At 37.5% G+C, this 15,603-nt stretch overlaps 1 protein-coding gene across 2 annotated transcripts in view; it reads left to right on the forward strand.

Annotated features, from left to right (window-relative positions):
• obscnb (obscurin, cytoskeletal calmodulin and titin-interacting RhoGEF b) overlaps positions 1-15,603 on the forward strand; it is a 57,136-nt gene that overhangs the window by 34,583 nt on the left and 6,950 nt on the right. Inside the window, exons 52-75 of one of the 2 annotated variants that reach the window (XM_089125694.1) lie at positions 78-368; positions 3,991-4,260; positions 4,573-5,841; positions 6,576-6,857; positions 7,125-7,206; positions 7,316-7,449; positions 7,760-7,957; positions 8,150-8,191; positions 8,339-8,437; positions 8,554-8,772; positions 8,947-8,977; positions 9,093-9,136; positions 9,303-9,404; positions 10,031-10,087; positions 11,708-11,847; positions 12,114-12,314; positions 12,548-12,624; positions 12,701-12,871; positions 13,056-13,215; positions 13,348-13,464; positions 13,634-13,798; positions 13,895-14,053; positions 14,785-14,962; positions 15,407-15,520. In XM_089125694.1, coding sequence (XP_088981820.1) covers positions 78-368; positions 3,991-4,260; positions 4,573-5,841; positions 6,576-6,857; positions 7,125-7,206; positions 7,316-7,449; positions 7,760-7,957; positions 8,150-8,191; positions 8,339-8,437; positions 8,554-8,772; positions 8,947-8,977; positions 9,093-9,136; positions 9,303-9,404; positions 10,031-10,087; positions 11,708-11,847; positions 12,114-12,314; positions 12,548-12,624; positions 12,701-12,871; positions 13,056-13,215; positions 13,348-13,464; positions 13,634-13,798; positions 13,895-14,053; positions 14,785-14,962; positions 15,407-15,520 — 4,602 coding nt within the window. The remainder of the gene's footprint in view (positions 1-77; positions 369-3,990; positions 4,261-4,572; positions 5,842-6,575; positions 6,858-7,124; positions 7,207-7,315; positions 7,450-7,759; positions 7,958-8,149; positions 8,192-8,338; positions 8,438-8,553; positions 8,773-8,946; positions 8,978-9,092; positions 9,137-9,302; positions 9,405-10,030; positions 10,088-11,707; positions 11,848-12,113; positions 12,315-12,547; positions 12,625-12,700; positions 12,872-13,055; positions 13,216-13,347; positions 13,465-13,633; positions 13,799-13,894; positions 14,054-14,784; positions 14,963-15,406; positions 15,521-15,603) is intronic. The other variant, XM_089125695.1, reaches the window with a different exon arrangement.

Raw genomic sequence — 15,603 nt, forward strand, 5'->3', positions numbered from 1 at the left:
CGGTTTGTGCATCATTCATTACAATTTTCTACCATTACTTTCTGACTAACCTTTTTTAATTTTGTCTGGCTTTGTAGCTGTGCCTGATCCCCCTGAAGATCCAGAGCTGGTGAGTAAAGGCCCAACGTTTGTTACCTTGTCTTGGTTCACCCCTCTCAATGATGGAGGAAGCCCAATCATTGGTTACCGGGTGGAAATGCGTCTAGTGGACAGTGTCCTCTGGCTGCCCTGCCACACAGAACCAGTGTGCAATACTGAATTTCTAGTTGAAAACCTCATACCGGGGGCAGGTTACAGATTCAGAGTGGCAGCCATTAACCGTGCTGGCATTGGAGAGCCTGTCCAGCTGCCTCAAACTGTGACACTTGGTAAGTGGATACTCACTGAATTGACCAATTTATCGGAAGCAACCTTATAGAGTTCATTGTGAGTATATTATATGTTAATCTAACCCAACTGCTTCTATGAGTCTGTGTAGAAGGCTTGCTTTTAGCAGTCTGCCCTAGATCAGGGTTCCTCACTCCTTGGGCCTAATTTATAAAACTTTGCGTAGGATTTGCGTCAGAAGTTGCGTACGGATGAAACATAGGACGTGTGTACGCACAGAAATATTCGGATTTATACAACCGTGCGCACGCACATCCTACGCATTTTTCCCTGAATAAATCACAATCAATTCTAAATATAGCGCAGCTTTTGCGGCTTCATGTCACGCCCATAGTTGCCCATAAATAGTCCGTGAAACGCCCACAAGTTAATATTCATCAATTGCGAAATCATGTTAAACACAGAGAGGAATTTAAAAAAAACGTAACTTCACTCAATGTGAAGTACAAGTTATCGTTGGCAAGGTGGAAAAGAGGAGAAAAATGTTGTTTGGAGGGCACAGTGTGCATTACTAATGCCAAAAAGGCACTTGAGTGGCAAAAGGTTGCCAGACGCCGTAAATGCTGTAGCCTCGATCACAACCTCGGACTGTGGCCAGAATAAAAAAGAAATGGTCTAAAATGGCCATAAAATGTAAAATTGAAACTGTTAATAGAAAAAACACAATTGCAAATAATAAGACATACTTGTGATCCATAAACAACAGATTGTGGGAACGGCTACGTCTTTCAGGAGAAGATTATGTGCATAGACTGCATTGTACTCTGTCTGCTGTAAAATGTGCAGTGCACAGACAAACGTTGAGGTTATAATGTTCAGGAACATTGTTTTCAATCCTGTTAAGTTTATTTTAAACAGAGACAACGCTCTTCTCTAGCCCAGCTTAATCTTTTTTTGCGTGTTCTGTAGGCAGATTATTTAAATGAGAAACATTTTGACATTTTAAAATTTTAAAACATGTGAGTGGAGTTTAGGAAATATACTTTTAGTGAATTAATATGAAATAAGCTCATCTAAATTAACTGATTACTCCAAATAAGTATATTTTCTATTTTTGTAACTAATAATTTGTTCTTGTGGAGTTCTTGCTGCATTTCTTCAACTGTTCTTTGAATGGGTCAGTGACGTTTTAGAATTTCAAAACGGTAAAAAAATAAAAATTAAAGGACAAAGTAAATATAGCATTTTTTGTGTACATCTATGTGTATATTTTTTGTTTTTATTAGTGCCCTTTATAAAAAATAACAATATATGACATTTTAATGTGTTTCTTTGTATACAGTCCTTGAAAATGTCATACGGTAAAACGAAGTGATTTTTAGGAATAAATTAAATTTAATATTCATGACACAGTTAAAAACAACCATGAATGTAATAGTTGATCTGTAAGTATTATATAACAAGTTGCAAAATATAACCACCTACACCACAAATACTAGATATTTTGTTTTTTACAACCACAGCATGTCATCTATGGACATTTGTTCTATTTTTTTGCAAGAAATTAGTCAAAAATACCTTCAAGTTATATATATGTGTATATCATACTAGCTCTCCTCCATTATTTTCATGAACCTTGTAAACAAACAAAGTATCTATTTTTATTTATTTTAAAATTCAATGTTTTACCATATGACATATTTTGTTTTACCGTATGACATAGTACAATTTCAATGTTTCATTGCATTTTTAATGTAATAAATTTATGTAGGCCAATTCAAAATGATTTCAAAGAAACAGGCATCTCAAGTGAACCTTTTTTTAACAGTAGAATATATTTCCCAACACATGAACATTTCTTTTTTAGTCAACTCAACTCTCTTTCAGTACAAGGAACACATGGGACGTGCTATATGTAAAACATGACAATATCAGTTAGATTTACAACAGTGAGATACACACACACACACACACACACACACACACACACACACACACACACACACACACACACGTGAATAATATATCTACAGTGGGGCCAAAAAGTATTTAGTAAGCCACTGATTGTGCAAGTTCTCCAACTTAGAATAATGTGAGAGGTCTGTTATTTTCATCATAGGTACACTTCAAATATGAGAGACAAAATGAGAAAAAAAAAATCCAGGAAATCACATTAGGATTTTTAAAGAATTTATTTGTAAATTATGGTGGAAAATAAGTATTTGGTCAATAAGAAAAGTTCAACTCAATACTTTGTAACATAACCTTTGTTGGCAATGACAGAGGTCAAACGTTTCCTATAAGTCTTCACCAGGTTTGCACACACTGTAGCTGGTGTTTACAGTGTTTACTTTTTTCTCATTTAGTCTCTCATAGTTGAAGTGTTCCTATCATGAAAATTACAGACCTCTCTCAACATTCTAAGTTGGAGAACTTGCACAATCAGTGGCTGACTAAATACTTTTTGGCCCCACTGAATATAAAGCCACTTTCCAGAAACATTGTGATGCTGACTTCAACTCAGGCCTATAGATGAGATACTGCCTATACTGACTAAACTGGCACATCCTAACATTACTGGCATCATATACTCTCACATCATATACCCTTTCCCTCCTCTTGGCTAGGTTCTCCTCTCTAGCTGCAGGATCTGCGCTTAGCTTTGCACAGAAATGTGCACCCCTCTCCTTACTAGAAAGAGGCATCTGTAATAATGTGAAAAAATGCTTAAAATAGGCAGAAATATATTATATATGTTAATATTAATTCATAGTAGTCATACAAACTATATATGTTATATAACTATTAAGAAATAACAGTTAAATGCTCTGTGTCATATGGTATAACAACATGTCATACGGTAAAACCGTTTGTCTGTATGACATTTTTTGTTTGCCCTTATGACAATTTTGTGCTGTGTCATTTATAACAGGCAGTTGCTTGGCCACCTCCTTCCATCTTTACCCTTTACCTTGACTTTTAAACTTTATATTTCACCTGTAAATAAATATTTTTTCAAATTTTAAATGTTTTAAACCCTTTTTTGACGTTTGACCATATGACACCCAAATCTGTGACACATGTAACTCACTTGGAAAAGGTGAAATTACCCCAAATGTAGGAGCAAAATCTTAAACTTGCCTTCAACTTGGCTGGTCTTCAGGGGTCCTCTGAGTAATGTCATCATATTTCACATGACTTAAGTCATTAATATCCAGTTCCAAAATGGCTTCTAAACTTTGTTTTACCGTATGACATAGGGAAAATGTGTTTTTGCGGAACAATTTGTTTTAGATACAAATGACATTTCTGAAAGGACTATCTTACTGATACTTTAATATGCTTATCTTAAGACTTGAAAAAATATGCCAAATGAAAAATTGTATCATTTTTAAACATTTTTAATAATTTTAAATACAATTGTCTTAAATAACTTTAAGTGAATTCCGTTTGTCCGTATGACATTTGACCACATTAATAGTCTAAAAATTACCTATTTTTGAAATTTCACACAATTAAGAACAGTGAGGAGGACAGATGATGTGAGATTAAAACATGTATATAATTTTAAACCTATGTTATATTATTATATAATATGTATTGCTCCTGGAAGTGCAAATCAGTGCGGCACGTCACTGACCCGAATGTTCTTTTGGTCTTCAGATGCACCAGTGACCATGACCAAAATGTTAACCAGCTCTAAGCTCCAAAAAGGAAAGATGGTTCAATTGGAGTGTGAACTTTCTGCAGAAAGTAAATCAGTCACATGGCACAAGGACAACAGAGAGATAGAGGTTGGGGCCAAGTACCAAGTGGTAGAAGAGGGCAAGAGCCAAGTTTTGCTCATTAAGGATTTCCAGCCTACAGACCAGGGTGTCTATTGTTGTGTTGCCTCAAATGAGGCAAAGACTTCAATCAACCTCAACCTTGAAGGTACTTTATTTAGCTTAATCTCTACATCTAACTTGCTCTCCTTTTCCTCTTCCTAAAGTCTCTTTGGGTGGGTGGGTTGTTTGTTTTTAATTTTTAATTCAATGTTTTTAGCTCTTCTGTTTCGTTTATTGTTTCAGTTTATAATGCTACTTTATTCTTTATTCACACCTTCAGATTACCTGAGTTTTCTTAATCAATTGCTGTTGCGTAGACACATTATTGATGTATTTAATTAACTTTATGTCCAACATAAAAATGTTACCATATGCATACAGTAAGTGAGACTGATTTATTATGACTCCTTGATTACAGGAGATGGTACAACACTTTGTCAGGATGCAGGCAGCCAGCCCAAACTGCCTCCTGAAGCTGCTTCTGAGGGAGACCTACATGCTTTGTGGGAGGCAGTGGCCAAGAAGAGGAGAATGAGTCGGGAACCCACATTAGATTCAATTTCAGAATTACCAGAAGAAGATGGTAAAGAAAAGGCACAAAGCAAAGAAGAAAAAGTTATTGAAAAAGAAGCGAAAGAGAAAGAGAGACCTGTTGAGCCAGCTCCCAAAATCACAGCAGGGCCTAATCTCTATACCAGTTCTGATGAGGAATCTCTCAGTGGGACAACAAGCTTGGTGTCTTACCTGCAGAAAAGCAGCAATTCCTCGATGACAGTGGAAAGTCACACTGAGACCACTGCCTCCAAGAAACTGTATGAGCACTTCCAGATGACTGAGCAATCTGTTACAAAGACCTCTGTGGAGCCCCTCATGGAAGCTCAGAAAGGGGACGAGTTGCTAGATGCTGCTGTCAAGATTCAGGCAGCCTTCAAAGGTTATAAAGCCAGAAAGGACATGCGACCAGTCTTCAAAGAAGTATTCAAAGAGCAGACTAAGGAGCCCAATGGGACAATTCATCTCGAGTGCATTGTGGAGGGTAAGCCAGATAAAGTTCGCTGGCTAAAGGATGGTGAACCCTTAGTAGACGGCAAGCACCACCATATTGATATCTATAATGATGGTACCTGCTCTCTAGTAGTGACAGCTGCCACAACCAAAGACACAGGTGTATATACTTGTGAAGTCACCAATAAATTTGGCATTTCCACCCATAGTGGTAAAGTCACCATAGGGTCAATGCGGGAATCTTCTGGGCGACGACCCCTCACTCTAGGCTACAGTGCAGACAGTGAAGCTGAGAGCTCCTCGGGGAGTGAGATGGATGAGACTTTACGTCAAGCAAGTAAGCGATTGCGGCGACTTCTTCGCACTCGCCTTCCTCCGGATGTGGAGGAGGAACCTTTTTTGAGTGCGGATGAAGGAGATTTACCGCCACCGGATCTACAGTCTTACCGGGAAGACGATCAGTACATCTACATCCGCTTTGATAACCGTGCAGAAGCTCAAGTGGCTTCCCAGCGCTTCCAGGAAATGTTTACTTATCAAGGAGTGCCCATTGAAACGATCGTCATACCAGCAGCAGGTTCTAAGGTAGAGCTGCGTATCACAAAGATGGGCCTCTCCCAAGATGGCTCCCAAACCCCAACTCAGGACCGACCGATGCCTGCTTTCATGACAGGAACCCCTGGTATGACCCCTCTTCCATCTGGTTTTGTTTTTGCTGTTGTTTGGTTCTTCATTAAGTTGCATGGTTCAGTACTAGGGTTGGGTATCGAGAATCGAGTATCGATTGGAACCGAGACTAACTTTTCGTTTTTCCCGGAATCGTTCAAAAGTTAAAATTTCGATTCCTAGTTTCGATATTCACAGTCCGCCGAGCGGAAGAAGAAACAGCTGAACAACACCAACGAAGAAGCGTCTACCGGAAGTGTTGACATAACCACGCGAGTCGAACATGGGTACCTTACGTCGGCGATCCAAAGTGTGGCTTCACTTTTCTAAAAATAACGAAATCTCGGCAAAATGCTAAATTTGTGACAAAAGGAGTATTTTTACAGAAGGAGTATTTCCTTCAGAAAGGCCGTTGGTTAGCAAGGTTAGCTAAACTTTTTTGACCCTGCCTCTTAAAAGAATCAGAATCGAGAATCGTCAGGAACCGGAATCGAAACAAGGAATCGCAATCGGAATCAGAATCGTTCAAATTCAAACGATACCCAACCCTATTCAGTACTGGATTATATTTCACATTATAGGGCAGCACTTTTGATATTTACAAAAATGTTGTGACTTGCTTTGTTTTTTGGATCTTAAAGTGGTGGCATGTCATGTTTTTCGCCTGGTTCTGCATCAAATTGCTATGTTCTCTTCTTTTCGGTTTTGTTTGCTCTTCATCGTTATCTTAATCCCCCACCAACCTCCCAGCGACCCCCGTCTTCCTGACGGAGCTTCGTAGCCAGGATGTTCCTGATGGATTTCCAGTCAGTTTTGACTGTGTAATTGCTGGCAAACACCCTCACACTGTGCGATGGTTCAAGGATGGAAAGCTGTTGGAGGAAAACGACCACTACATGATCAATGAAGACCAGGAAGGTCGTCACCAGCTGATCATCACAGCTGTGCTTCCCACAGATATGGGCGTATATCGATGCATGGCTGAAAATGACAGTGGCATCGCCTCCAGCAAGGCTGAGCTGAGAGTGGACAGTGAGTACACTGTTAAAAGAAAGTGTCAAATCAAATATAGACGAGAAAGCAATGTAATCCACTATTAAAGCGCTTTAACAAAGATGGCACTTTCTTTTACCGGTGCATCTGTGAAGAGTAAGAATGCAACTGCATGCGTTTTGTAAGAAGAATTCTCATTGTTTGCCTGTAGATGTCCCCAAAATGCCCCTACATTTTCAACATACTTAAGATGAAGGCTTTATTATTTCTAACAAATCATTGATTCAGTCTTGTGTATCTTTGAAGTGTCTTGCAGCTCAGACTATGACACAGCAGCTGATGCCACAGAGACGTCTTCCTATGTCAGTGCTAAAGGCTATGTGTCTAGGTGAGAGCATGTCAATATTACAAGTACACAATACATTTTGCACAAATCCAGCCAAAACAAGTCTCTAGTTTTACACGGGCTTCTGCTTTTGTGTGGTTTGCTCTCTTAGCTCGGAGCACAGGGACACAGAGGCTTTTGAGTCTGTGGCAGAGGATGAGCAGCTTCCTCAGGTTTTGGATGAGTTGCACGATTTATTCCTCAGTCCTGGAGCACCCATTGCCAAAATGAGTGTTAAGGTCAAAGGTCAGTTATGTTTTTTTTTTCATGGATGCTAATTCTTTTGTTTCAGAATCTATTTTATCTCTATTTTGTTTATTTATGCACTGTTTATTCCAAGTGTTTCCTTTTTTACATCTGCACTTGTTGTATCTGCTATTCAAATCCAGCCACTCTGAGCATGACATTAATGTCCTACATTCTTTTTTCTGGCCATCCTATTTTTAATTACCTTGTTTATGTTCTTCATACACATTTACATAGCTTTGTATCTAAGACGACTTTAATTTTCAGCTGTTACATTGCAGAAGTTTCATGTTTCAACACCATTCTGCAGGATTTCCCTCACCAAGAGTTTACTGGTTCAAAGATGGCACCCCACTTCAAGCCTCCAGCAGAATTATATTGTCAACCGTGCGAGATCAGCACAGTCTTGAGGTTTTGGATGTTAAGCGGGAGGACACCGGAGAATACTCCGCATACATTAGCAATATAGCTGGATCTGCCTACTCTTCAGCACGACTGAATGTACTGGGTAAATGTTCATTTTAAGCTTTAAGCCTTTTTGTGTCACTTCCATGGGGTCTTTGATAGGAATTGGAAGCATGGTGAAATTATATTGTAAATGATCATTATAGTGATTTTTTTCAAATAAAATGTGCTTTTATTATAATGTGCTAAAAAAATGCTAAAATGTTTGTTTGTTTACATGATTTCCATTTGCTAGCTCCTGGAGAGCGCCCAGCTCCTGAACAGGGACGAATGAGAGGTAAACATCTGTAATGTCACATATTCTTGCACACAGCACATTGTGAGTCGTTGTTCCATATGGTATGAACGCAACTGCATTTTGAAATTTGAGAAAGATTAAGCATGCATATCATTTGCTATGCCACTTGTATTTTTCCACAAATAGATCCAAAGGTGCCACTTGTGCCACCACGCTTTCTGGAGAGGTTCAGCAACAAGAAGGTGAAACAGGGAGCAAGTATAACGCTGTCAGTCAAAGTGGAAGGTATGGCGTGTTACCACAATAAATTAAATTAATTTACATGCAATTTTGAGAAATACAGTAATGTTTAGTTGCACGTTACAAAAGGTGAAAACATGCTAAGTCACTGTCTTCCGAAGGTTCCCCAACCCCATCTGTGAACTGGTTAAAGGAAGTGTCAGATAAGGATGTTTTGTGGATCAAGGCAGACACACCAGGTTACAAGGTGGCCAGCTCTGGCCGTCAGCATAGTCTAATCCTTATGGAAGTGGAAAAAAATCATGGTGGCATGTACACTTGCATTGCCACCAACCGTGCTGGACAGTCGGTTAACACAGCCCGGCTGGATGTGGAGACAGGTCAGGAACTCATGGTTTAGTTATAGACGATAGTGATGTCAGGATATTATTATTATTAATATATAATATTATTTTATACCAAGAATATTTCTGGTATGTGTACCAATTTAAATGGATTTATTAATAAATAACCTGGTCTTTTAATCATCATGCTTATAATTTTCTATCCAACAGCACCAGAGCAAAAGAGCAAAGTGGGGCCACAGTAAGTTTAAATTTAAAAGGTTACAGCTATCAATTAAATTATTTTATTCATCTAAACATTGTACAGTTTTACACATTTGGATGTTAATGTTTAATTATAATATTTTCTTCTCCAGGGTTCTGGGAATTACTATTAGCCCACCGGAGGAAGTGGCCAAAGGTGAATATTTGATAGATGATTTTCTGTTTTAAGTTTTTAATTAAATTTATTTTAACTACTTTATACTTTTAGTGGGCTGTCAGATTATATCAGAGTGAGTGACTGCCATCAGGTAGTTCTGATGTAATTTACTACAATATAAGTGACTCTTTTGAAAACATCTTAGGAGAGATTAAACTACCTTACATGGGTGAAGTGGGTACAGAGGAATTCTTACAAAAACTCACAACCCAAATCACAGAAATGGTATCAGCCAAGTTCACCCAAGGTAAGAGAAAACAATAATTTTCAGCCAACAATATTGAGCTAATATTTTTGTAACCTGCACTACCACAGTTTACTGTGAATTACACTGTGTATAAATGTGTGTACTATTTGTGCTGTACTTTTTTTTAAATTAAAGTATTATTCTTGATGTCATAAGTAACAATAGTGCAAAATAACAATTTATTGTTTTAATGTAGTCTTTCTCTACAGAATGCATCCTAAAATTCACTCAAAACAGTATGCACTGTTTTTGAATGAGCTTTGCGTGTGCCCAAATGCTTTGAATTCATCTCACAGGATGTACTGAGTACTGAAATATTCACTTTTTAAATCATTAATTATACTCAGGACTTTTTTGTGAGCATAATTTCCTGGACTTCCCTTCCATATATAAACAGTATATACTGTATATATAATTCCTATGCAGTTTACTGACAAAAAAAAAAAAAAAAAAAATATATATATATATATATATATATATATATATATATAAAACCTTATCTTTCTGGATCCCCCGATTCCTGTGCAGTTCACTGACTCCATTCTTTTGTCTATCCATCAAACTATCCATCCATCCTCTCATCCCTCTATTCACTCACATTCTCATTGAAGCATTGATTTGTTCAGACAGCTTACAGAACCATCAAGTGCTCCAGTGGATGAAATCTTGGCCCAAAGTAACCAGTATGTATCCGCAGAACCTTCAGTGTATTACACCAGAACTTTGACTTTTTCTCCATGAGGCTATGCTGTTGTTAATCACGTTGCTTGTCTATTTCTTGGGTTCTAACCATTGAAAAATTAAAGAAAGAAAACACCTAAATCTAAAATGTAACGTACAAAATGCTTTAAGTGTGGCCAAGTGGTAATAAAGTCATGGTTCTTTAAAATCAGGGCCATTTTGTCACAATACAAAATAAACTGGACATTTTGAAATTCAGTGTCTCATTTTTACACTTACAAGGTGTCTCTGTTTCAGTATACACAGAGAAAATGGATGAACGCTCACTGCCATATTCATTTAGATAAAGGATTTTTGCATGAGCGATATATTAATGTTGTGTGGGCACAATTTTGGTTTTGCACAAGCATGACAGTGCATGTTAAAGCACAGGAGAAACATGGTTTACAGCAGTAGTTATTATATCATAGATGTCATAGATGATTTAAAAAAAAACTGACCTCAAAGGTGAGCTCAATTCATATTTGCATCTTTTCCTGTTTCTACAAAATAAGCTACACTACAGGCTAAAGCTTGTCTGAATATTCTCGAATATGCTCAAATTGAGCAATGGAAGAATTTGACTGGGTAACGTTACACTGTTAGTAAACTAACACACAATTATCTCTGTTTTCAAACTCTAGTCGATCCCAAACTTTTTAAACCACCATCAATATCTTGACACCCACCAGCCAGAGACACGATCAAAATGAAACACAATGTTCACTTATTATACGAGAAGCGAGAAGATACGCCACGCACGAATTTGAATTGTAGGCTAAATATGAATAATTCTGCTTACCTTGTCTTTAGGTTCACGAAACTGGACAGTTTTCCTCATAAATCGCTCTCAGGGTCCATTTTGGCGATATTATTTCCATGTTAGGCCTAGCACTGTTGATCTCTTCGTGCTGTCTCACTTTTTTGTAACTGTTTTTAGCTACAATTTGCAGTAGCTAACGTTATAGCTGTGCTAACTATTTTAAAAAACGGCGGCAATAATATTTCACAGGAGAAGAACTCGTCATCGCGATTCATCGCGAGATTAAATGTAAATTAAAACAGACATCAGTTATCAAATATCTTATGTGAATAACTAATTATGCTGCTTAGGTGCATCGGCTATATTTATATATATATATATATATATATATATATATATATATATATATATATATATATATGTATATATATATATATATATATGTATATATATATATATATATATATATATATATATATATATATATATATATATACCCGATATCAAGTAAGTATTTTGGATACATTTTGGATATGATTGAAATTCTGAAGTAGGCCCTTTATGTTAAAGGTGTGTGTGTGGCCTGGTAAACCATATGGGGGACATTTTTATATATATTTTTATTATTTTAGATAGATATTATAATCCAGATTAATATTATTAAATGACCCTACTTGCTGAGTCTGCTGATTTTTAATTGAATTCCATAATCTGAAAATATGTTATTAGTTCACATGTGATACTAAAGCCCATGCCATCAGAGCTGATAATAACATTATCTCTTTCTTCCTCTAACCTTTTTATCACTGTCTGCTTCAAGCTTCATTACGTGTCCCAGGAGCTGACAGTGATGATGAAACAAAAACACCATCGCCATCTCCTCATCACGGCCGATCACGCCCTGCATCTCTCATCGCAGACTCATCATCTGAATCGGATGAAGGAGATGCCAGGGGAGAGGTATCACAAACATCACACTCTTGATCTCATCAACAAATTTATTATTATATGTCAGACATGTTGCATTCTGTTTAAATAATAAACACATTTATTTACCATTTATTGTAAAACTGGGGAAAAAATTGTAGTTCATATTATTTATTATGTGAGTCTTTAGTTCACCAAAGGATATTTAAAAGCAGAATCTGGAGCATTGTCATGTTTTTAAAGTGAAGACAGCACTACACATTTTGTAAATGTACTGTTATCTCAATTTATCTGTGCAGATGTTTGATATCTACGTGGTGACAGCTGATTACAATCCCACGGGTGTCAGTAAAGATACCATCACTCTGAAAGAGGGCCAGTATGTGGAGGTTTTGGACTCTGCCCACCCACTTAAATGGCTGGTCCGTACCAAGCCTACCAAATCCAACCCGTCTCGCCAGGGATGGGTCTCACCTGCGTATCTTGACAAAAGACTGAAGGTCTGTTTAGAATATTTTTTTAAAATGATGTATATGTAAATATGTAAATTATATATATATATTCTATGTATGTGCAACTAATGACACTGGTTAATTTGATGAAAACTTAAATTAGGGTCATTTATAATGGACTAGTGATTTTTAAATTTGACACTAGGGTTAAAAATGCACATAATGTAATGACTAGTGTATCTTTATAATTTCTTACTAATGATGGATTGGTTGTGTTGTAGCTGTCTGCAGATGTAGCGGACCTCCCAGAGACCACCAGAGAGGAAGTCACCGAGACCGAGTACAAGAAGAAACTCTGGTAAAATTTGAACACATAAAATGTGCATTTTATTCTGTACTACTAGCTACTCATTCTATATTTCACTTGTACCCAGTCAACTTGTTCAGGAGCTGATCAACACAGAGAATGAGTTTCTGAAAGAGATTGAGTTTTTCACATCACACCATCTGAAGCGCGTGGATGAGGAGAGCACACCACCTGATATCGCCAGCCAGAAGGAAACCATCTTCCGTAATATCAGTGATTTAAAATCCTTCCACAGCAGGTACAACGTTCAGACATTTGTTTATATTCTAACATAGAATGGTCTAATCCTGGCTTAATCTAAACCCTGTCTGTGAAACCAGGCCTAAATCTAAAATTTAGTGTGTAAAGAACTATTTTCTTCATTTGTCATACAGATGTGACAACAGTAAAAAGCTTGATGAATACGGTTGTCTGTTTTCCAGCTCTTTGCTGCCCGGTCTGCGTGATTGTGAGACTGATGATGACATTGCCATGCATTTCTTAAAAAACTCTGAAGGTTTTGAGAAATATCTACAGTACCTCATTGGACAGTCACAGGCTGAGTCCGCCATCGGTGAGAAAGAAGTGCACCAATATTTCAAGGTGGGTTTACAAAAATACTGACAAGTATAGTGACGGATTTCTAGTGACAGACACATTTTTTCTTTGTCTGTAAACTAATTTGGTATTTAAAAGACGCAGAACATAACATGTTCTAAATCTTTATTCCAATAGGATTATACAGTCTCAGAGTTGGCAAATGTCGACCCCTCAGAGTGTCCAGTGCTCAGTATCAATGCTTATCTTCAGAGACCACCAGAGAGAATACTAAAGTACAGGGCTTTACTGAAGGTATCAAAAACTTGAATACCACAATACTGCGTTTGTTTCTGTGTGAAGAAAAATCTCCAATTTCCACTTGAATAACTATCTAGAAATGCATTTAAGAATATTTATGTATTCTGTGATGCATAATAATTGAAAGTGAGCATCCCTTTCCAATCCCCCGATTTCATTATAGGAATTGATCCGGAACAAAGCAAAGAACGGTCAGAACTGCTGTTTGTTGGAGCAAGCCTTTGCAATGGTGTCATCCCTCTCCCAGCGCTCAGAGAACACACACCATGTATCTCTCATAGAGAACTACCCCGCCAATCTGGAGGCGTTGGGAGAACCTATCAGACAGGTATGGTGCCTAATCTCAAATGTCATACAGTGCTCTCATATTTCTTGTATTGTAACTTGCTTGTTGTGAAGTTCTGGATTTTTCTTTGTTCTACAGGGGCCTTTCACTGTTTGGGAAGGAGCTCCTGGAGTTCGATCATCTTCCAGAGGTCACCACCGCCATGTTTTCCTCTTCAAAAACCATGTGGTCATCTGCAAGCAGAAGAGAGACACAAATATGGACACCCAAACATATGTGTTTAAGAATATGATGAAGGTTAGAGCTTATCAAATGCTTTTTAAATGACTGTAATTAAGCGACACACGTACACCGCCTGGCCAGAAAGAAAGTCGCTGTTTGGATTTAAATAGACAAATGCTTAAGAGTCAGTGAAATTGCAGTGAAAGTGAGTCATTGAAAGTCTTTGGGATGTGCTGGAGGAGACTTTACAGAGGGCTGGACTATTGCATTGTCAATACAAGATCTTGAGCAAATCTTTTAATAGAAATAAATGTTGTGGTGTTATTTCCATCAAGAGGTGCATACATTTTTGCTCAAGATCTTGTATTGACTCAGAGGTGCCGATTCATGTGTGGAAATGATTCTTCATGCTCCTCCAAACCTTTGAGCCAGATGAGTCTTGCTGGAATATGGCCATGATGTGTCTTCCTACAGGGTTGTTTAAGAAATGAAAAGATAAACTCTCCATCAATTAGGGTTAAAAGAAGTGTTCCTAAACATATAACATGATAGAAACATTAATAATCACTGCAATAATTATCTAGTCATAGACTCTTAAGCATTTGCGTTTGGGCAGTGTATTTTACACAACATTTACTAAAAATTCACAAAGCCAAGCACCAATGGCGATAATTCAAAATGGCCCAATATCGATTAAATGTCTTTATGGATTTCTTAATCACTGGTTTTGCCTCATAACGTCACTCAAAAAATAATACTGTATAAATGTAATATATTGTAAAAAATATTTTATTGTTTTGCTTTAGCTCACAAACATTGATGTGAACGACACTGTGGAGGGTGATGAGAGAGCATTCGAGATCTGGCATGAGCGTGAGGACTCTGTGAGAAAATACACTCTGCAGGCACGGACTGTCATCATCAAGAACTCGTGGCTCCGTGACCTCCGTGACCTTCAGCAGCGGTTCAGCATGCCAGCGTGGAGTAAGTCGCCAACGTTAGCATGAACCCTAGTTTTCGTTTTTTTTCCTTGTTTTTGGTTTCTCCATTGGTTTATGATTCTTACGTGTTTTGTTCGTCATGATATTCATCACAAATGAACAAAACTTTTCCATTTTGAAGCTTAAATACAATCGCCAAAAGTAAAAAGGTAAAGTTAGGCTACAAACGAACAAATTTTGTAATTTTGTTGCAAATTACGGCTCCTCTGTAATATATTTTGAAAATCAGTCACCAGATATGGAAACTAGAGATTGTAAGCTTTCAAATGATATCTAGTTTGTCAATATTACTTATGGTCTTTTCTAAGATAATATTGTTTTAAAAATATAATGGCAAGCGTCCCACCTGTGGGAGGGTGGCAGTAAGTAAAGTCATGGTCTTAAATAAACCCTAGTCCTAACATTTAGCATTTTACCTTTATTACAGGCCTTCCAGATTTCGACTCAGTGTTGACAGACTTAACAGCAGAGCTTGGACAGACAGTAAAGCTCGCCTGCAAGGTCACTGGTGCCCCAAAACCACAAGTCACCTGGTACAAAGGTAAGGCACCAAATCTTGGGTGTTTCCCCTCTTGATATCTTCTAAGAAGTAAAGTAATTCATTCACGTGACTCTCACAAACAG

Source organism: Pimephales promelas, chromosome 22 (assembly GCF_988280905.1).
Source record: "Pimephales promelas chromosome 22, fPimPro1.hap1.1, whole genome shotgun sequence".
In the NCBI taxonomy this organism is placed as follows: domain Eukaryota; kingdom Metazoa; phylum Chordata; class Actinopteri; order Cypriniformes; family Leuciscidae; genus Pimephales; species Pimephales promelas.